This window comes from Manduca sexta, chromosome 28, assembly GCF_014839805.1.
Source record: "Manduca sexta isolate Smith_Timp_Sample1 chromosome 28, JHU_Msex_v1.0, whole genome shotgun sequence".
NCBI lineage: Eukaryota > Metazoa > Arthropoda > Insecta > Lepidoptera > Sphingidae > Manduca > Manduca sexta.
In genome coordinates this window covers 200,811-222,758 of record NC_051142.1, presented here as the reverse complement: position 1 = coordinate 222,758, position 21,948 = coordinate 200,811, and the positions used below count along the sequence as shown (strand labels likewise).

General features: G+C 35.0%; 3 protein-coding genes across 4 annotated transcripts in view; 1 reads left to right on the top strand and 2 right to left on the bottom strand.

Moving 5' to 3' along the window:
• Positions 1-337: 337 nt before the first annotated feature.
• LOC115451701 overlaps positions 338-21,948 on the bottom strand; it is a 22,707-nt gene continuing 1,096 nt past the window's right edge. Inside the window, exons 1-8 of one of the 2 annotated variants that reach the window (XM_030180078.2) lie at positions 4,330-4,587; positions 3,589-3,873; positions 2,944-3,111; positions 2,504-2,592; positions 2,220-2,339; positions 1,780-1,881; positions 1,378-1,447; positions 338-1,297 (exon numbers count right to left, since the gene is read on the bottom strand). In XM_030180078.2, the coding sequence (XP_030035938.2) occupies positions 1,121-1,297; positions 1,378-1,447; positions 1,780-1,881; positions 2,220-2,339; positions 2,504-2,592; positions 2,944-3,111; positions 3,589-3,873; positions 4,330-4,452 (1,134 nt within the window). In that variant the 5' untranslated portion in view covers positions 4,453-4,587 and the 3' untranslated portion in view covers positions 338-1,120. Of the gene's footprint in view, positions 1,298-1,377; positions 1,448-1,779; positions 1,882-2,219; positions 2,340-2,503; positions 2,593-2,943; positions 3,112-3,588; positions 3,874-4,329; positions 4,588-21,948 lie in introns of those variants that run through there. The other variant, XM_030180076.2, reaches the window with a different exon arrangement.
• Positions 4,801-7,933, top strand: LOC119190958 (iron-sulfur protein NUBPL-like). Its single transcript, XM_037444552.1, has 5 exons — positions 4,801-4,975; positions 5,292-5,463; positions 5,764-5,929; positions 6,910-7,094; positions 7,302-7,933. Exons 1-5 carry the CDS (start codon positions 4,907-4,909, stop codon positions 7,673-7,675), a joined length of 966 nt encoding a protein of 321 aa, XP_037300449.1. The 5' UTR covers positions 4,801-4,906; the 3' UTR covers positions 7,676-7,933.
• LOC119190926 (surfeit locus protein 4 homolog) lies at positions 7,831-14,377 on the bottom strand. The gene is made up of 6 exons (XM_037444377.1): positions 14,357-14,377; positions 13,864-14,025; positions 11,585-11,686; positions 11,166-11,396; positions 9,676-9,855; positions 7,831-9,434 (listed from the first exon to the last, which is right to left on the bottom strand). Exons 1-6 carry the CDS (start codon positions 14,375-14,377, stop codon positions 9,348-9,350), a joined length of 783 nt encoding a protein of 260 aa, XP_037300274.1. The 3' UTR covers positions 7,831-9,347.

The following is a 21,948-nucleotide window of genomic DNA, read 5'->3' as shown; positions in this document are numbered from 1 at the left end:
TTTATTACAACTGGAGCCTCGCCGTATTTAAGATCACTATTGTTCTAAATACCATTAACGGCCTTGGAATAATATTTATTACACTTCATGTATCTAACTATAAAAGTTGGTAGCCCTGTGAAAGGATAAGGTGTTACCATACTATTTTTTTATAATCTTTCCAAAGGATCATAATAGAAAATATTTCGAGTCACAAGCAAATATACTTTTTTAAAAATTTAATACCCAACATATCCGCCGTAGAATCAACTTATTCAAAGAAGTAGTCAAAACAATCAATCAAACCTACCTAAGCAATTCATAGGTTTTCATTTCCTTAGGAGAATGAAAATTATAATACACTTTATCACATAATTCTTTATTGTATTTAATCAATACATTATCTATACAGACTAATCCAAGGCATTCACAGTTTATCAAAATATCACTGACGCACGCTTGCAAGTAATTCCGGTACGGCGCGGCGGGGACGCCCAAATTGATCTACAAGCCGATTAAAACATAACATTTCATTCAATAAAGAAAACAAAATGAATTCATAAAAGTCTAATATACAGGCAAAATGCTTTCGATTAAAACGCTTTTACCTTTCGCTTGTTCGTTCGGAATAAAAGTTAAATCGTGTCCATGGCCATTCAATTATTATACTAATAGCCAAGAGATGGAAAGTATGTATTATGATAAGTCAATAAATTATTTATATATTATTATATTTCACACTAAATGAATATATCACGATGTTATTACATTTAAATTCTCACAAAGCGGTATATCAACTTCATAGAACTGTTGAAGCAAAATGCAATAACTTTGAAATACCCTCATTGTTGAATTATACATTTTTTTATAGGGGCAAAGTGACCCCACTGTACCTAGTGGTAAGTGGTACATTAAGTCTAAATGATAATATAGGCATTAGGCTTACCCTTTAGTATTTTTTATTCCTTTTAATTTACTCTACTTTAAAATCAAATATTTTTTTGTAAATTGAAACTGAATACTAATTTCTAATAAGATTTCTTTTACATTGGCAATTTTAAAACAGACATTATCATTCCTATGGCAAACCTAAATTATTCATTTAGTGCAAAACTGATCTAATGCGACTTGACGGATTATTTTATTCTAAAACTTTGAAAGGCAAAGGCGTCACATCTACGGTGCCAGAGGACGAGCTAAAGTACGGCGACACGTCGGAGAGGTAATTTCGCGGCAGCAGTCCAATCAAGAGGGCAATCTTTGCTGCTATGGGTGCTTTTTCTTCATCATCTATTATCGTGTCTTGATCTGGCATCACCTGGAACGTTATTTTATTGAGTAATTATGCTAAAATATATGTATTAAGAATAGAAAAAATATATTAGAGAAATTAAATACCTTATCAACAATATGTTTCTGGATAAGACCGTCACCCCCCACATAGAATGTGGAGAATCCATCATACCACCTGCAATAAATAAACATGTTATGCATATATATGTGTGGTGGTGGAGATTTATTTAACTAAAGTAAAATAATTCGACTATGATAGTGATTGTACACATCATTCATATTTATTCTACTAAATTTCCCTTATGTTGTCAATATTTAGATTTTATAGAGTCCAAAATAATTTTATGAAGCAGTTAAAATGGTACTATATGAAGTACTTAACAATAATAAAAGAGGTAGTCTTAATGTTTTCCTTTGCAAATTTCATATATATCACAAAAATTATGTAAGTAAATGAAAATAAGGTTTTTTTTACTATATCTCTATTAGATTATATATATGACTTACAACTCCTGGTCCTTCCAGACTTGTTTCATGTCCCACAGCTTGTATTTCCAGAACATGAAAAACACCTTAAGACCGGATATGCCTCGGATACGCCATCGCATTCTGTCAAATATTTAAAAAAAATAAAAATCACTAAAATTGGCCGCAATGACAATCTGCCGCAATGGTACACTTCGACAACTTATACATCAACATCGCAATTATCATCAATTCAGAAAAAAATAACTATAAAATTTATGCAGTAGACAAAAAAATCATACAGAGAAAAATTAATGAAAACAACTAATAAAATTTTTGGTATTTAATATAATATTGTTATTAATTCAAATTATTATGCTTTGAATTTTAGATGACGTCGTTGATCAGTTTATGCTCAGGATCAGATTAAAACTTATGATTAGGTTTGTTTATTGACAGTGGTTCTTAGTTATAAAACTCACTTGATTGTGGAATCTTCCGGATGGCATGTGATTTTCATTACTTCCAATTTTACATAGGCAAATTTAAGGTGGCCTACAGTCCTCAACAGGGCCACTTGTTTTACATAATGGAATAGCCCTCTGAAAAAAAAATTAAGTTAAAACACAAACTACTTTGTTTTTTTAGGCATTTAAAAAATATATATTATTTTCCCTGCTAGCAACATCAAAAGACAAACATTTTCGATTCATTTTTTAAATACACCTATTCAGCACTGTTTAATAATGTACAATAAAATACTTACACAGTTGTTGTCCCTCTAATGTTATTAATAAATACTAGATTTGGATTGTAGATCGAATAATCTAATGGTTTTATAAATAAGTTGGGCATCTGAAATGTAAAAAATAACTTATTTTAAACAAACATTTTTACAAAGCAGAAAATTTACTGTGGCTACTTTACTAGTTTTTGGAAATCGTTGGTTGCAAGACATGCAATATAATGAATTAATGATTTCTTATGTTTACGCGAATGTTAGACATTGAAATTAAACAAATTTTCCGGATTCTATCGCGGTTTTTTGTTTTTTATTTTTCTCACGACGTTTCGAAGACTGCAGCCTTCATGGTCACGGGGTCATGAATTAAATCAATATTAATTGTTTTCTCATGAAAATACTTTTTTTTCATTGCTTGGTCATACTCATAGCTTACTCATTATAACCAACCATTTCAGACTTACATTATCAGACAATGTTCGGAACACTTTAGCGAGCTGCTCTTCACTGGGCCTGCCATCCTTGCTAGGTTCTGTTGGCGTAGCGGGCGAGGAGGAAGCTACCGGAGCTGAGCCTCGACAGAATGCGATGGCATCGCGTTCGAAATCAGACAAACATGTTGGTTCTATTTCCTACAAAATTATATCACTGAAATTATAGTTTCTTAATGCCGAACATTCAGTGATAATAATACTAATGTTAAAAAGCGGCAATAGCCTAGTTGGGTGTGGAACGAACTGCCAAGACAAATGTCTGCAGGTTCAAATCCCAAGGGCACACTCACCTCGGACTTTTCTAAAATCAAGTGTGTTATAGTAAATTAATCGTTTGCTTTAACGGTAAAGGAAAACATCTGAGAAGTTCTCTAAAGGAATTTCGAAAGTGTGTGAAGTCTACCAATCCACACTTTGCCAGCATGTTGGACTAAGGCCTAATCCCTCTCAGTAGTAGAGGAGGCCCGTGCTCAGCAGTGGGCAAATATATAATACAGGGCTGATATTATTTTATTTTAATAATAATGTTTGATGTGATAATGTGTTATTATTAAAAATCCTAACAATTAATTTTCTAGAACTCCATAGTATATGTACAAGTAAAACATGACATACCTCATTATTGTATTTTGTCAAATCTATGTCACTGATGTTAGTACAGGGAACACCGAAAGTGTATTGCGGTAGTCTCTGCTCAATGTAATCATCACTTGTGAGACCGAGTGTGTGAGTCTCAATCCTCTCATAGTATCTAGTGTCTGTAGTGAAGTCTATGTTGTCCAGATAATTCTGCTTGGACTGACGGACTAACATTTCTGGGATGTAGACATCATCTTTGTTGTTCTCTGATGTATATCTTGGTGCTAGTTGACAGCTAGATATGCGGCGTTGGTGGAGAAACTGAAAAAAAAAACATATATTTTATTTATTCATAGTGTTCAAAATAAAAATTCCATAGATATTGTTTTTAGGACATACTGAAAAAATCACAGATAATGTATATCAGTCAAAATTGTCTTTGATAATAAACACAAAAGGAAGGAAAATTTTAAATGAAAATTCTGAAAAGATCTATAACACGCTGGAGGTTATCAATAAAACTTATTGTATATTGGTACTACCTATTGTTACGTATACTCATGACAGATATAAGTACTAAACATTAACCACGTGAATGTCTTTAAATGCGCTATTTTTTATATGCAACACTAATTGGTTCAATGTCACAGGGGAAAAAACTTTATTTATATCGCCGATTTATGGATTCCCAACATTATATAACAAGACCTGACGGTTTTAAATGATAATAAACACAAATAAATGAGGATGTTCTGACAATATCGAGAAAATACTAACATCTTCTAGAAATTGTGTCCGCATCGGGATTTTTCTCGCCAAGCGGTTATAGTGACTTTTGGTAGATACGATCCCATTTATAGGCAGTATTTTATGCGACACTGTACGCAAACAAATAGCCATTTTGTCATGGAACGGTTATCACTTTATTTATAGCAGAATTCGAATTTTTTCGAAAATGTGTCGTAAAAAATCCCCGACATCGCACCGATAAATGACAGCTACTTTTTTTTTACATTTTCACTTCCTCTGTTTTAGCAAGGGTTGAGTATTATACAGCCTCCTGAGGTAAAAATAAAATCTAAATATACTTATGATAAATACTGAATGTTCTTTATTGCTTAAATATAAATGGTTTCTAGTAGAAATAGTAGGTGTTAAAATTATATAAAGGCAGCTTAGTAAATTACATATCAGTACATTATTTTATTTTGTGTAGTATATGGCTTCCTTTCAAAAGGTAACACTCATTATATGAAACGTCAAAATCCAGCTGACCGAGACTGATTTACTAATTTGCGTTCAATTTTGAATATTTATTATAAATTTATTTGATCTGATCTATAATCAAGAACTTATGACGATGAACCTCCAACGAGCTCTTCAGCGTGTATGCAGTCAAGTGTTTAGTCACAATTTAAATACAGTATGTAAATATTGCACCATTTTTAATTTTTATAAATAATCAATATTTCTCATGTGTTGATTTACCTATTATATTTGGCTTTGTTATTGGAAATCTAATATTTTATGTAAAGGCCATACCGCATAGTACCTCCGGCTAGTCTTAATATATTCGGCCTTATTATTGATGTAGGGTCAATGGCTTTTTGAACCTCATGCTGACTTTAATGTACACAAAATTAAGGCACAACCATAAGTACCAACTCTTTATAAAACGGCCAGTAATTATGTAAACATTATTAATAATTATATAATTTTTGTACTTAATTTATTTTCAGACATTACCCAGTGCCTACACAATACGCTTTACCCACAATAAAAAAGATGTGAACGAACACCGCGCGAAAGTAATGGCCCGTGGGCTGCCAGAGAAGAAACCACTGCCTGGAGTGAAGAGTATAATCCTTGTTGCCTCTGGTAAAGGTGGTGTTGGGAAAACTACCACAGCTGGTAATGAAAAACTCATTTATTGCATGCATTTTTTTACCTAATTTATTTTCAGATATTTCAAAGGATGGTTAAGTTTATTTGATGATGGTATGCAATCCTCAATTTGTAACTCAGCAGCTCTTTCAAGCTATGAATAATGTTTTTTTTTGTATTATCTTTTTTAGTATGTTCAAAATTAAATCTGTAATTAATTGCTTATTCTTAATAACATATATTTTACTAATGTACCTTTACCTTGGCCACCACTGGGGTACAAGGACTCTGGTACTTATAGGTTGGAACTAAACATATTTATTCTAGTGAATCTCGCATGTGCAATGAAGGTGATAGAGCCAGATAAGGAGATTGGGCTGCTAGACGCTGATGTGTTCGGTCCATCCGTACCCCTCATGATGAACATCAGTGGAGAGCCCATGCTGAATGATGAACATCTCATAGAACCACTGCTTAATTATGGAGTTAAATGGTAGGTGCTTGTAATATATATAAACCTTCACAAGCTAAACTACAAAAAAATTGATTAATTAATCATATTCAAAGTTGACTGAATCTGTGTGATCTTTCAATTATTTGAGCTGATTTTTTGTGAGATAGGATTATGTCTACCAGTTGATAATATTAACCTTTTGAACTGATAGCTCATGATAAAAATATGTTTGATAATGTAACACAAGTGTAAAACAATATTGTCGGTATATGGAATCTACTAGCCCATATTAAAATAGTGTAGGAGGAGAAAGTCATTGAAACAACTCTTATTAGTATACAATGCTGTGTTTAGCATTATAAATGGAATACTGAACTACTACTATAATAATAAAAATCAGGCCTTTTTATCAGTTCTTTTTTTGAGGCACGCTAATTCTCGAAAGTTGTAAGTCAATAATTTTTTGTACCCCCTCCCTTCCTATTTTTTTTAATGGCAATTTTTTCGATATTTCCTTTGGCGGCACTGCTTGTCCCATGTCCCTTCACAAAAAAAGCCCTGATAAGAATTATCTTCTTGCCTCTCCTATATATTTTTGTGTCAATACATGCTTATTTTACATCCTTGCCTCTGCCAAACCTTTATGAATATTTACATCTCTTGCTTTTTTAAGCGACGATAGCCTAGTTGGGTGTGGAACGGACTGCCCAGACGAATGTCCGCAGGTTCAAATCCCAAGGGCACACACCTCTGACTTTTCTAAAAAAATCATGTGTGTATTCTTTGTGAATTTATCGTTCGCTTTAACGGTGAAGGAAAACATCGTGAGGAAACCTGCACATCTGAGAAGTTCTCTATAGGAATATCGAAGGTGTGTGAAGTCTACCAATCCGCACTAGGCCAGCGTGGTGGACTAAGGCCTAATCCCTCTCAGTAGTAGAGGAGGCCCGTGCTCAGCAGTGGGCAAGTATATAATACAGGGCTGATATTATTATTATTATATATTATTGCTTTTTTAGCATGTCAATGGGTTTGCTTGTATCTGGTGAGAATGCAGTGGTGTGGCGCGGGTTGATGGTGATGCAGGCGCTGGAGCGGCTCACGCGGCACGTGGCGTGGGGCCCGCTCGACTGCCTCGTGGTGGACACGCCCCCCGGCACCGGCGACACGCATCTGTCACTCGCACAGAACTTGCCGTTGGATGGTATGATCTCGAACCTAGTTTTAATTTTTTTTAATTGTATTCATACAGTAGATCTAAATACCTCTTTTTTTTCAAATGCTTACTTCAAAATATCTTCCTTATGACCCGCATCGTGAACACCACTTACCGCCTATCATCCAAACACGACAATACATGAAAACTTTCTTTGCTCTGACCAATGCTTAATTTTAACTTTAATCGTCGCAGGCGCCATCGTTGTCACAACTCCTCAGTCAGCAGCATTACAAGTCACGCGGCGTGGCGTCAACATGTTCGAAAAACTCAAAGTCCCTATCATAGGCATGGTAGAGAACATGTCGCATGCGATATGCTCCAAATGCGGCACCAAGAACTTCGTGTTTGGCAACGAAACGAAAAACACCGCCAAGGATATGGGTCTCGAAATTATTGAAAGCTTTGAAGTCGACCACAATATGTCAGAATGTATAAACAGCGGAAAACCAGCGATATACGCACTTCCGGATAGCATACACGCAGAGAAATATCGACAGCTTGCGAACAAAGTGTTCAAATACATAGACAATAAGGAAAATCAGGCAGCTAAAGCGAAAGAACAGTAGGAGGCATAAAATTATGTACAAAGTAGGTTGTTGAATTTTAGTTTATTTTAATTATATCGTACAAAATAAAGTCGTTATATAAAAATGTCTATTACCTTACACGATAACACAAAGATTATGGCAGACACCTCGCGCCTTGTAAATAAAACATTTCATTATTATATAAAATTTATTTAGAACAATTTCTTTTAATCGGTTTCTATGGCCAAAGTCCGAATTGCAACTTAAAAAAATAAATAAAAAACAATAATACAAAAATATGTTGTCTTTTAAATACTTTCTATATAGGATGCGTCATAATGTATAACATGCAGGATAGGTGAAGCGGCTGTAAGCATGTGATGCCTGTATTAATTAACTGAGTCTTCAAAACTGATATATGTACTCGCGTCTCAACAACTATGTAACGGCAATAAATTCTTCAATATTCTCAAACGTTGTTGCGTTCATTGAATAAGTACAAATAGATAATGATTTACATTGACATCACAAATATTTTAAAAAATCGTCGGCATGAAACGTTAACACTATAGATAACGAAAGCGGTCGCTCTCATACTGCGTACTCTTATAATACAACATTCCGTCAAGATAACATCACTCGCTTGCGGGTCGTAAAAATATTTATTAAATCTATAAAATATTGGTGCAATTTTATGGAAAAATATTACATAAATGGAAGCTAACTGTTAAATTTCAATTGCTGGCAACATTGCATAACTATAGACTAACAATTTCAAACGTCTGGCAACACTGTGATAAATTTTAGAAAAATATTAAAAATACCTAATTTTATTACACATGACATATTACACAGGAATTATTAAATATGAACAGTACAATAATTTCATAAATATGTATTTTAAAAACAATTGATATATAAACACATTTATGAATTGACTACCATCATTAAGATTTTAAGGAATACATTTGAATGTAAAATTTTTAGGTAATTCAGCTGTTTAGTCCAAATGTACCATTTAAGTTTTGCAAACACTTTTCATTATGCTTTCTATATATAATTGGTCATTGAATATTATTTCTTCACAAGAGTTGTATGTACCAGTGTTGTTAATGCTCTTGCAAGTCCTGCCGGCGACTAGTTCAGTTGTCAATACACCAGATGTATGGTACACTATATTTATCCAGCCACCATTCAAGTCCAGGAAATTAATTCTAGTTCTAAGAGGATTCAATGCTTAATAAAGTAATCTATGCGAAAATCACCTTGATGAAAATGTATTACTGCTTCTATTTAGTCCAAGTCAGACATTATTCTACCTGCTCTTATCTTTCTTTAAAGCGAGCTCTTTTTCGGGCATGTTGCTGATAGAATTTGGCTTAGGGTTTACGACCGAGCGCCTGTCAATTGGTACCCTCTCTGCGGTATCCAATCTCAACAATTTGTTAAAAAGTGATGTCGCTCGAACTGTGAAATGCAACAACCTTCTCATCCACAGCTTATACACATTTGTCTAATTAATCATTAACGTCATACCAATAAAAAATGTTGCTATAGGAAAAAAACAATCCTAGTTTTAGTAAAAATACTGCGACTGATTCACTGACTTGAATGATGCCTGGATAAACATACCACTATAATGAATGTTGCACCACCGTAACAATCTTAGCGTTAATATCAAAGTCTGTGCACTGCGGGACTAGGTCAGTCTCTACCACTTCTTCTTGTGCTCGTCCATACTGACCCCGCCGGGGCCGAGATACACTATCATTAGAAGCCCTCCGATCACTGATAATGTCTGAAAATGTATAAACATATTTAAGCAAATTATAGAAAAGACGAATATTTCATTATTAATGACCTCACAACCAGTTAAGCCACGAGGTCGAAAGGCAACTGACGAAGTGTGGATACACTAACTAGGTCGTTAATTACGGTTTTAGTACTAAAACTTGAGAGTATACTTTTTAATGACTTAAGTGTGAAAAATATTGAGTGCATACAAAATAAACATCTATAGATTCTACAAGTATTATTACCTGGAAAAAGTCATATTTGAGGAAGTCCCTGAGAGGTTTGTAGGAGGGAACCGTCCACCACGCGTTGTGGTACAGGTTGAGCACGGTGAGCACCAGCACCAGCATCAGTGCCGACAGCTTGGTGCGGTACCCCACCGTCACGAGGATCATCAGGATGCTGCCCAGCAAGTCTTGCACGATCTATAGAATATAGAATCCCATTTAGTATTACAACTTACCTAACAGTACAATAAGGGTAGTCTATACATTAAAAAACTATTAAGAAACGGCAAGAATAAAAATAGATTTTTATACATATATTTTTTTTTACAATTCTAACATATTATTACATTTATACATAGGTTGACAACCCTACTAAATTAAACCGAAAGTAAAACAGGTTCTCTTAGTTCTAGAATACAAATTACCAAATATACAGGTCTATATCAAGAATGTGCATAATTTTTGCCTATCGCCAAACTTGTTTACTTCGTATCTAAGTTTGAAGATAATCTGGGTCATTGATGATGTAATTATATGAATATTTATGGGAATTTAGTGTTGTATAAATGACAACCCGTTCAACTCGTTCCTGCTCATTGAACAATGACTTTATAATATACAGGGAAAATTACATTAGATCACCAGTGTAGCACATTCAGGAAGTATAGGATCTCTTAGATGGAAATCAAGCTGATTTGAGCTACTGTAACTCCATGAAGGAACATTATCATCTTTTTTAGGGATGTTGATGTAAGTCAGCACAGTATCCATAACTAAATGAGGAAAGACTAAGTCTAAGAATATCTAAATGCATTTTTTTATTGCTTTGAATGACGAGACAAGCTTGCCGTTCGCCTGATGGTAAGCGATACGACCGCTAATAAACAGTAGAAACACCGTCCAAGACCTTGAATTACAGTACTGTTTGACATGAGAAGTCTTATGTCCAGTAGTAACAGTGCCTACAATGTCCATCGAGCCGGAACATAACAGTGACTACACTGAGTATCTAGGACTTTTTTTTTTAAAAGACAGTCAAGTGGCATACATCATTTTAAACACTTCTGCAAATTATCAATCGCTAAATATGGTAATAAAAATCGACAGCTTAAATTCGCATGAATAATGGTCTAAAAATTCAGTTTGACATTATCTCGAATATTCTAAATATAATTTGTCGGTTTTCGTACAAGGCTGTGGGAGGAAATATCTGCATATTCATGAATTTTAAGTGACAATAACTCAACTTTAAATGCTTCTGATTTCACAAACATTATCAAGTTAATTCTAAATCTGATACAATTCTATCTCTAAAGACCAGTATGCTGTTGTGTACCGGTCAGAAAACCTTTTTACATAAGACAAGATGATGATTTATAACGAGTCTTATAGAGCCATTCCGGATTGAAACAGGCCGACATAATTTTACCGACTGGCGAGCGGTAATAATCTTTATCTAGACCCAACTCCGCGCACCACAATTCGCAGTGACCGTATAAAAAACTCACTTGCAAGAAGGAAATTTCAAATCTGAGCAGTGTGATGAACATGAACGCGAGCAGTATCCTGCCGGCGAGTTGGAGGTAAGTCTTGGGCTTGTTCTCGCCGAGTGATGGCACGCCCGCGAACAGGCTGCGACCCTCGGCGCGCGCCTCGGCCAGCACCAACAACAGCGCACCGATCAGCGCCAGGTTACGCAGCAAGAACTGCATGTCCCACAGTATGCTGTATGCGAATGTCTGGAACAACAGTTGGTTTAATGTAGACGGTTCTATCAGGGTGATATCATTTAAGAGGAATGACATGTACTAATGTTATGTTTATTTTATAGGCGGCACAACCAGACACATATGCACACACACACACAGATTTAGAGAGGCAGGTGTGCATGCTGCATACAGGTTAGAAATGTTTGGTTCTTCCTTACCTGTAGTACAACGATGAAGAAGAGAACTCCACAGGCGATGTCCACCTTCAGCCTTCCCAACACCATCACACAACCTCCGAGCTGACCCACTAAATTAATTATCTGGAAAATATAAAATAAGATTTATAAAAGTTGCCTTAATTTTAAAATAACATAATTAATTTGTATTCAAAGTTCAAGCCACATGTAGTTTAACATCGGGCTTAATCGTCTAGACCAAAGGAGATATTTTCTCATAGACCATATTTTAAAATTTCGCTGGTTCTTGTGGACCTTTCTTTTGGTTTTCGGGAAAGGGCATTACCACTACCGCCCAGCCTTCGCGGCGGGCGACTGGACAATTACGTTAGAGTCTATCTGCCTACATGATAGAGGAAGTCAAACCAACATTTTAGCTCTTTACTATCAAATCAGATACATTTTCGTGGACTCTCGCTTACGAATTGTGAACCCCCTTTTTTCGTCACACCAACCTAGACCCCTGTGAAGTCTCCCGTAGACCTCCACGGGTTCACCTGGGCCACTTTGGGAATCAATGGTCTAGACGCTAGAATAGTATTCCCAGTATCTAACGTTAATAAAAAAATGATTATTTTGTTATATTTTCGTTTCTGTGAAAACCATGCTTATTTTATATAGCGTTTTGCTTTATCAAAGTAGTGTGGTCTTGAAAATATCTTTTCCCTCAGGGAATTACTTAATGAGTCGCGTCAGACAAATTATTTCATTCAATATCAAAATTTTCCACATCAAAAATATAATATCGTCTAAATAAAATGATCAATAAAAGTACAAATTACAAAAAAAATATATATAATTTATTATCGGAAATACCCCGACATTAACGACACTTAGCAATAAAAAAAATAATTGCTTCCATTGTATCTTACAGATAAAGTGAACTCAAATATAATAAACCCGTATATTACAATCCTATTTGGCTGCTTCTACGATTTTATTACATCCCTACCATGCAGAAATCTATTCATCTCTGTGTACCATTGACTTATTTATCCAATTGATACTATTCTATGTACTTGTCATTGTGATATAATGGAATTCAAGTTAAATTCCTGCCAAGGGAAGACTTAACTCTAAATTTTCGGCATTCATCAATATTTCTAATAAAGCAGATGCTACGTTTTAATCTTTTAGTTTTTTCGATTTTTACTAATTCTATACCTGGCCATTACCCTCTAACTCCCGATAAGAAAAAAACAATAACGCATTCCATAACAAAGTACACATTACGACAAAGTTCATAATCCTGTTATCAGAACAATGTGTGTCACTCAGTAGTGCACAGGTAGCGACAATGGACTGTTTATTCGCACCGGCGCAACACGTGGCGGCACTCCGGTGCCAACTGCGTGAACTTGCGAACTCAACAAGGCCGCACTCACGCGGCGAGAGGGGCATTTGACACCCCGTTATTTTGATAATTTAAAAATTTACTAGAGCGAATATTTGAAAAACTAGGATAATAGTACAATAATAAATTAATGTAATTTAGATTTGGGCAACTAAAAATTTCGCCAGTAATGAATCCTGGCCATTGGTGCTATTTCTCCCTAGTTGATGTCTTACAGCTGAGGCATATTGAGCATAAAATTCACTTTCTTTTCTTTAACCACAAATTAAGTTACAACAAATACCACATAAACTGAAAAGAAATAAATCAAGTTGTTTTGATTGAATCATTCTTGTGTCTATCAATTTATAGAATTTCTCTTTTATGGGGGACAAGCACTCCCCAATAAAACGTCGACTATGGTTCTTATAATGTATTCCGAATGTTTACAATAACTTCCTTTGTTATTCATATAACAGTGAATTTATAACTCAATGCAATCCAACATTAGTGATTAATATTAATTTTATTTATTCACTCACCAAATTAATGATATGCGACTAAATGCTATTATTATATTAAATTATTTACATACTCAAACTACTTATGCTCTACGGATTGTTTATTTCCATAAAGGAGTATTTGTCGTCTACCCTTCTATCACTTCAACCAGTGATCACTCGCCTGGCGAAAAGTGCAGTTTATTACAAAAATAAATCAGTATTTTCAGACAAGAAGAAAAGAACTAAAAGTATGTGCAAGATTTGAACTTTTTTATTCAGTCATCTTTGCGGGTATTTTGACCTGGTCTAAGCCACATGGGCGTAACTTTGGACAGGGGACAGCTGCGTCCCCCTGAACATTGCATGCCTACACACTTCAGACCAAACACTATGTCATTACTACCTTAATTAATGAGGTTACTCACAACGAACATGGTGGCGAGGAACTTGCCGCAGCTCCAGGACATGTCCATGTAGTCCCTCTGCTCCGACCACTGGAACCACATGCGCAGACCGTCCTCCAGGAACGTGGAGATGAGGCACAGCCGCGCCACCGTCGGCAGCACATTCTTGCCTTTACGAATCACCTGAGGGACAAACATTTATGCTGAATAAATACATCCAATATACGAGTACGTACTAATTTATAGGAAATCTGATCAGATAAAAATATAGCCCTTATTAAGAATTACGATTGGTCTGATCTTAGTTATAGTTCCAATAATATTTACGTAGACACGGAAAATCTACGATAACATTACAAAATGCATGTAAAAAAAACTCTGCAAACGAAATTTACGCACAAATATTATGAGATTTACCGTTAAAAAATTTACCGAAAAAATATTGTACATAACTCTACACATGCACGCCTTGAATTCCCGAAGGAGTAGACAAAGGCGGAACTCGTGCACTCACTTTTCGCCGTGCATGTTTCATTCCATCATGCGACAGGAGGTGAGCCTATTGTCATATTGGTCACATATTCCAGACTCCAGATTGATACTGAGGAGACCTCAACAATGCTGTCGTATCGTAATACAACTATGCCACCGAGGCAGTCAAATTAAAGTATGGTAAGGAAACCACGTGCCCAATAAAAAATCATTCTATTATAATTTTGAGTTTTTCCCAGTATTCCGTCATGCGAACATCAGAAAGCAAGATAATTATGAGAAATATACAATAACTAGCTTTTGCCCGCGGCTCCGCCCGCGTTATAAAGTTTTTCAGGCTAAAGTTTTCCGTTATAAAAGTAGTAGTTTCCCGGGAGCCTATGTTCTTCCCAGGGTCTCAAACTGTCTCCATACCAAATTTCATCTTAATACGTCGGGAAGTTTTTGAGTTTAACACGTTCAGGCAGACAGATGCAGCGGGGACTTTGTTTTATAATTATTTTTTTAGAACTTTTTAAGAGGATCAATCCCGTCATACATCATTGTTGCATAACTTTAACCGTTTACGCAGCGCACGCAACGGAAGCTCTCAAAACTAATAATTTTTCCTCGATTTGCAACATGTTTCATTACTGTTCCGCTCCTATTGGTCATAGCGTGATGATATATAGCCTATAGCACTCCAGGAACAAAGGGCTATCCAATACAAAAAGATTTTTCAGTTCAAACCGATAGTTCCTGAGATTAGCCATTACTGCTTCGCTCCTATTGGTCATAGCGTGATGATATATAGCCTATAGCGCTCCACAAATAAAGGGCTATCTAACACAAAACGAATTTTTCAGTTGAAACCGGTAGTTCCTGAGATTAGACGTTACTGCTCCGCTCCTATTGGTCATAGCGTGATGATATATAACTTTGAGCACTCCACAAACAAAGGACTATTCAATACAAAAAGAATTTTTCAGTTTGAATCGGTAGTTTCTGAGATTAGCCATTACTGCTCCGCTCCTATTGGGTATAGCGTGATGATATATAGCCTATAGCACTCCACGAACAAAGGGCTATCCAACGCAAAAAGAATTTTTCAGTTTGAATCGGTAGTTTCTGAGATTAGCCATTACTGCTCCGCTCCTATTGGGTATAGCGTGATGATATATAGCCTATAGCACTCCACGAACAAAGAGCTATCCAACGCAAAAAGAATTTTTCAGTTTGGACCGGTAGTTCCTGAGATTAGCGCGTTCAAACAAACAAACAAACAAACAAACTCTTCAGCTTTATATAATAGTATAGATAATATTAGGAAGGTTCTAAAGGATTAGATTAAAAAAAAAACAAGTGCCTTGTCACGTGAATTAAATACTTACATTGATATAATATGACAATATAATTTTCTTTTATTTCGAAATCGTAATATTGTGGTGACATTGACCATTCATTTTTTTTTCAACGACCTTGATCTTTGAAGACAACCAGTTTGAACATGTGCGATGTCTTACTATAGATAATCCTATCCTTGAACATTATTTTCGCTTTCATATTTGCGTTTAATTTGGCTTCAGTTGAACAAATTTTGATGTGGCTTCCGACAGATTATTTCAGATGGCAGTTAAGTGGTAAGTTCCTTGTATAACGACGTTTTTGTTAATAGGTGACCTGCATTATCTATTTCTATCGCCAAGCAAGGTTGCAAACACTGTTGCAAAACATTGCAGCCAATGCCTTAAAAAACAAAACATAACCTCGCATGCAAAAGCATAAAAAGGAAGATTATTTATGAGCTAAATTATGAACTCGACTACGATAATTAGTTAACGTTATTAACATCATTAAGATTGCGAACCCATATAAAGCAGGCTTCAGCGAAGCTAATTCGTTTCAAGAATCACGTGAAACCATTTCGTATTCAGACTTATATTTAAATCAAAATGGACTTTATAGATCCTAGTTTAAATGACATCTTTATAAAAATAAGCCAGTCTAAAAATATATCTAGATTTTCTAAATAATTCAGTGAACGTAAGAAGCTTGTCTTGATTTAACAGGTCAGGAATAAAAATTTCTATAATGTATTTGTGAAAGATAATTCATTGGAGGATTAGTTATATCTATAACACAGAGGAAATCCATTAGAATGATTTAGGCAGGCAGTAATTTATGATACGGTTGAATAATAAGCCGCTAGCCTGATGGTAAACGACAAATCTAGTAAAATGGATCCTTTTGGGGACAACAGCGCAACTGATATTTCGTACTTGCTAAAACTGGTTTTCCTTCATTCATTCTATAATATTGATGGTGTTTTTCAGTACTTTTATAGAATAGTAATTTTTTAACTAAACATTGCAAAAATTTCATTAATATCTCGAAAATAATAAAGATAAAGCCACTGCAGTATGTGCGAAATGGTGGTTACTATGGTTTTCTTGAAAAGGCTCGATATGAATTTTGGATAAATACTAGGCACTGTATTTCATGCGGTATCATAAGCAATTAAGTGTTTAGATGATTCATATTGTCACTGGTTATGTCTTTCAAATTGGATCACAACAGTGTCTGCACTGCTGCTTTGAAACAGAAATTCTCAACGAAATATTGTTACGAATTTTAATGTTTTATCTGTCTTTTTTGTTTGTCCTATTACATTTGTTTTATAAAATAATATATGGATAAATAATAAGAAGGGACAGAAAAAAATATATATTTTGTAAAAAATATTATTTCGTTACGTAAGTTTACTTTGAAAATTAGTCAAATAGATAATATAAATTGATTACAATAATTATAACACTCTCTAACATTGCGTCAAAATATTTAAATTACTTCATTGTTATCAATCTATTACATTCAATAAAAATATAGTGACATAAGTCAGATAGCTCACGATTTCTTACGACTTAGATATGATAATGTAAAGCATAAACATAACTTATTAGTTATTACAAAATATGATAATTTGTTGACACGTCATCGCTGATTGAAAAATCGTTCTTATCAATACGTGTAAATTAAAATAAAAAGGACCGCATGTGATTTTGAAATAAGAGAGCCCAAGTTCACATTGGTAATTCTAATGCAATGTTACCCGACCACGCATCTTCGGTTTTTACCTGTCTTTATGTCCAGTCTAATCTCTCAAACGGCTTACCTGATTAAGATGAAATGTCCATCAACAAATAGAGACCTTTCCAGAGAATAAATTAGGCTACATTTTATCCTAGACAGGACATTTAACACAGACGTAGCCGCGGTCCAAAATCCCGTTTGTTAAAATATATTATACAAGTAATATTATCTTTAAAAACATAGACATATTATAGGCAAAATATTTTTTTACTACACATTAAAAATTGTTGTAAATATGGTATATGTTCTTAGTAATTAAATAAAGTTAGTAAAAAGATGTTATTGACATGAGTGTTTATTTCGGACTAAAGAGAAGTAACTATGGCAAACAAAATACAATTAGTTCTAAAAATAGAACATATAAAAAATAATAAGTCACGACGAAGGTTACAATCTCCAACAGCCGCCCTTAATCGCAGTTGTGACAGAAACAAAACAAATAAAATAATTAAGTTTCTAAACCTAAGTTAACTACACATCGTTTGTGTGCTAGAGGTCCGAGGGCCTTCGTTAGTACATCAGCAGGCATATCGTTACTTTTATATATTCTAACTTAACAATATTATTAGATACCTTTTCCTAATAAAGTGAAACCTAGTATCTATATGCTTCGTCCTGCTGTGGTGTACAGGATTTCGAACAAGATTAATGGCACTTTGGCTGTCAGAAGCTAAGTTAACTGAACAAAGTATACCTGTTATCTCGTATATAAACCGACGTAAGTAACACGCTTCCTTCGTGGCAGACGCTAATGCCATATATTCTGACTCGGCCGAACTTAACGCAACAGTAGGTTGCTTCTTGGATTCCCATGATACTGGACCTTCACTTAACTTGTAAACATAACCGGTGTATGACCTTCTGTCGATTGGACAGTTTGCCCAGTCTGCGTCACTAAAACCCTTTAAAGGTTCTCTATTCTTATGACTTGACCATCCGTTCTTCTTGCCATATTATTTTAAACTAATGGAGTATCCACGGTCTTACACTCCTTCATATTAAACTTTTCTAATATAGAAAGAATATAATTCAGAGAACTTTTAATGAAAAATATCTCTACAAATCTTCTCAAAAATTCAAATTCTTGACAGTGTCAAATGTCAAATTAGATTTAAAAAAGACTATTATGTCATCAACAAAATTCCCAATATCATAAGTTCTTTACCATAGAGTTTGGTAGTTTAATTTTGTAAATCCATTTACATGGCATAACCTTTTTTAGGCATATCTACTAAATTCCATGTATGGAGTTTCATTAAAGAACTATACTCACCAGCCATATTATGGTGCCACTTATCAGCATCATCGGCATGAGTAGCTTCGTAATATGTCGTAGGTTCATTAGAATCTACCATTGACGTATTGTAAGCTTTATAAAAATTTGTTGTTTTTCTGTCTCTGGAAGGGTATCTGCGCTCAGGGTGCGATTCCTGTTCCAAATTCGCTGTCACTTCTTCCACACTAGGCAGCCTTAAGTCACTGAGAGACTCTCGCTCTTCCAGAGTCACTGACTCTTTTGCACTTTCTAGATTTACTGGTAAAATTGCTTCAGCCGCCGGGCTGATATTCTCATCACAGTCATAGAATTGACAGTCATGATCAAACTCAGACTCAATCTCTTTTTGCTCATCAAATAACAATATAGATTCTGACTGTGCGACAGATTGCTTCTGCTTTAGCGCTGTAAAGCAATTTTCAAAAAGGTTGCATCTCTGGATATAATAACTTTTCGTGGGTTAGCAGGATCCCTAAAAATATAAGTGCCTGGATTTGCAGAATAACCGACGAAAATTGCTTCCTGTGCCTTGACATCTAATTTCTTCCTGTGACAAGAAGGTATATGGACTAGAGCTCTACAACCAAATACTTTTAGATGGCTAAGATCACCTTTTCGTCCATACCATTTGTCATAAGGAATTTGTCCACCTAAGGCTCGATGAGGAGACCTATTCTTAAGGTAAATGGCAACTTGAAATGCATCTTCCCAGAATGCTTTCGGTAGTGAACTTTCAGCTAGCAACGTTCTTGCCTTTTCAGTAACCGAACGATGGGTGCGTTCCGCTACTCCAACTTGCTGAGGACTATAAGGCGTCGTTGTTTGATGTTCAATACCTTTTGAAGCAAGATAATCAACAAACTCTTTATTCACGAACTCCTTACCTCCATCAGTCCTAATTGCTTTAATTGTTTTATCTAACTGATTTTCAACAAAACATTGAAACACACAAAATATATATTTGACTTCTGTTTTAGAAGAAATAAAATAAGCAAACACTTTTCGCGTATAATCGTCTACTATTGTCAACATATATCTATTTCCTTGAAAAGAAGTTGTAGACACCGGTCCCATCAAATCCATATGGATCAGTTCCAAAGGGGAAGTAGCCCTATTAAACGCTAACCTTTTGAAAGGTTTTCTTGCTTGTTTACCTTCCACGCAAGCGATACAACTAGTTTTATCTACTCCTGTATACTTTATACCTACCTTGTGATTTTTAGTTGGTTCATGCCTATACGACACAAATGTCCTAACCTCTTATGCCAAATTTGATAACTATCCTGACAGCCAGAGTGCACATCTTGTGTCAAAAATTATCCGCCACATTCTCGGAAACATTTACAGTACCATCTAAAACGTACAGTCCACCACAGGGCGAGGCATGAGCAACAGATTTACCTGTAAAAATTAAAAAGTATCAGATTTATAAAAGTTACATCCATTTTATCAAAAACACAAATAAAACCCTTTTCAACAGTTTTATATACAGATAACAAACTAGCTTTCAAATCTGGTATATAAGCAACATCACTAATATTGTTGACCACGTTCTCGGGCGTGTTTATTGAAATATTTCCAATTCCGCAGCACTTAATCTGTTCTCCATTTGCGACAGTAACAGTGCCTTGATTCTGTATCGAGATATTCTGAAACCAGTCCCATCTAGAAGTCATGTGTCTAGTACAACCTGAATCTACATAAATTATGTCCTTTCTTGGTTTCCAGAAGTATTAAGACTTGTAAATATCGTATCATTGGTATTTACCGCATTGCCTTTCTCCTTCTTGTTTCTCTGTGGACAGTCTGGTCTCTTATGTCCAGGTGTCTTGCACTCATAACAAACTATATTCTTCTTCATTGACTTAGGCTTCTTCTTCGCATGAAAAACAGAGTCTAATGACGTAGCCACATCTTTGGACATTTCATTAAGCAGTTTTGTTTTCACCAACTCTGTAGTCACGTCTACATTGCAATTTTCTAAAGCCATAATGAGAGGTTCATACCTTGGAGTTAGACCTCCCAAAAGTATTGCAGCAATAGACTTGTCCTCTATGACTACATCAATATCCGCAAGATCCTGTGCGGTTGACATAACTGCGTTAATATATAGTTCAATATTTTTGAACTCTGATAGACTCAACCTGTACAGTCTACGCTCCAAAAATAATCTTCGTCCTATTCCCTTATCTTCAAAGGCTTTTTGCAAACAAGTCCATGCCTCAGATGCAGTTTTCGCACATCTTATATGGGTTATCGCTGCACCTTCTACTGATAAGCATATCTTTGCTAATGCCTTTGCGTCTTTGCGTACCTTTGTAGAGGCAGGGGTTGTGTCTCCATTTGGGTATCCACCGATTGTTTCCCACAGATCCTCATGCATAAGGTAATTGCGCATCTTAAATTTCCATGTAGGATATCCATCTTTATTCCTCAAACATGAAAATGTAAAAGATGAGTTCGACGACGGGAATTTTTCACACTCGAGACCTCTCCAGATTCATGTGACATTTTCAGACTATTACTATTTCCTAGTCACACAAAAAAATATATCAACTTTATTTTACCAAATAACGTGAAAAAAAAAGAACTAAGCGTTCGTGCTGATAACGTGTTGTAAATATGGTATATGTTCTTAGTAATTAAATAAAGTTAGTAAAAAGATGTTATTGACATGAGTGTTTATTTCGGACTAAAGAGAAGTAACTATGGCAAACAAAATACAATTAGTTCTAAAAATAGAACATATAAAAAATAATAAGTCACGACGAAGGTTACAATCTCCAACAAAAATAAATACGTTAAAATCAGTTTTCACTCTGTAACCAAACTGCTGATAACAGATAAAATTAGAAGAGTGTCTTTAATGAACGTCGTGGTAAATCCGTAAAAACTAAGACGTAAAACCCCTGCATTAATTAGTTTATTCCTGAAATACATATTATCTGTACATTATTATTTTTACCAGTTACTTTTGTATGAAATTACAACTATTGAGCGGGTTCTATGAGCAACTTTGTTATTGGCATGATTCTTGAAGTCAAATTCTGTTGAGCGAAATTATATACGTGTAAAAGCAACTGAAACGTCATTTCATCTAGACGTTAATTTGGTAAATAATCATGACAAATCTATTACAGAGCTGTTGGAAAGAAAAAAACCTCGCTTGCCTAATATTTAGACAAATATTCCTGTATAAGTCACGAGTT

Coding starts and splice junctions, on each gene's coding strand:
- LOC119190958 (XM_037444552.1), top strand. CDS start 4,907: ATGACGATGAACCTCCAACGAGCTCTTCAGCGTGTATGCAGTCAAGTG. Junction 5,930..6,909: donor CTTAATTATGGAGTTAAATG/GTAGGTGCTTGT, acceptor TTGCTTTTTTAG/CATGTCAATGGGTTTGCTTG. Junction 7,095..7,301: donor ACAGAACTTGCCGTTGGATG/GTATGATCTCGA, acceptor TAATCGTCGCAG/GCGCCATCGTTGTCACAACT.
- LOC119190926 (XM_037444377.1), bottom strand. CDS start 14,377: ATGAAACATGCACGGCGAAAA. Junction 11,687..13,863: donor TCCTCGCCACCATGTTCGTT/GTGAGTAACCTC, acceptor TATATTTTCCAG/ATAATTAATTTAGTGGGTCA. Junction 9,856..11,165: donor TTGAAATTTCCTTCTTGCAA/GTGAGTTTTTTA, acceptor TATATTCTATAG/ATCGTGCAAGACTTGCTGGG.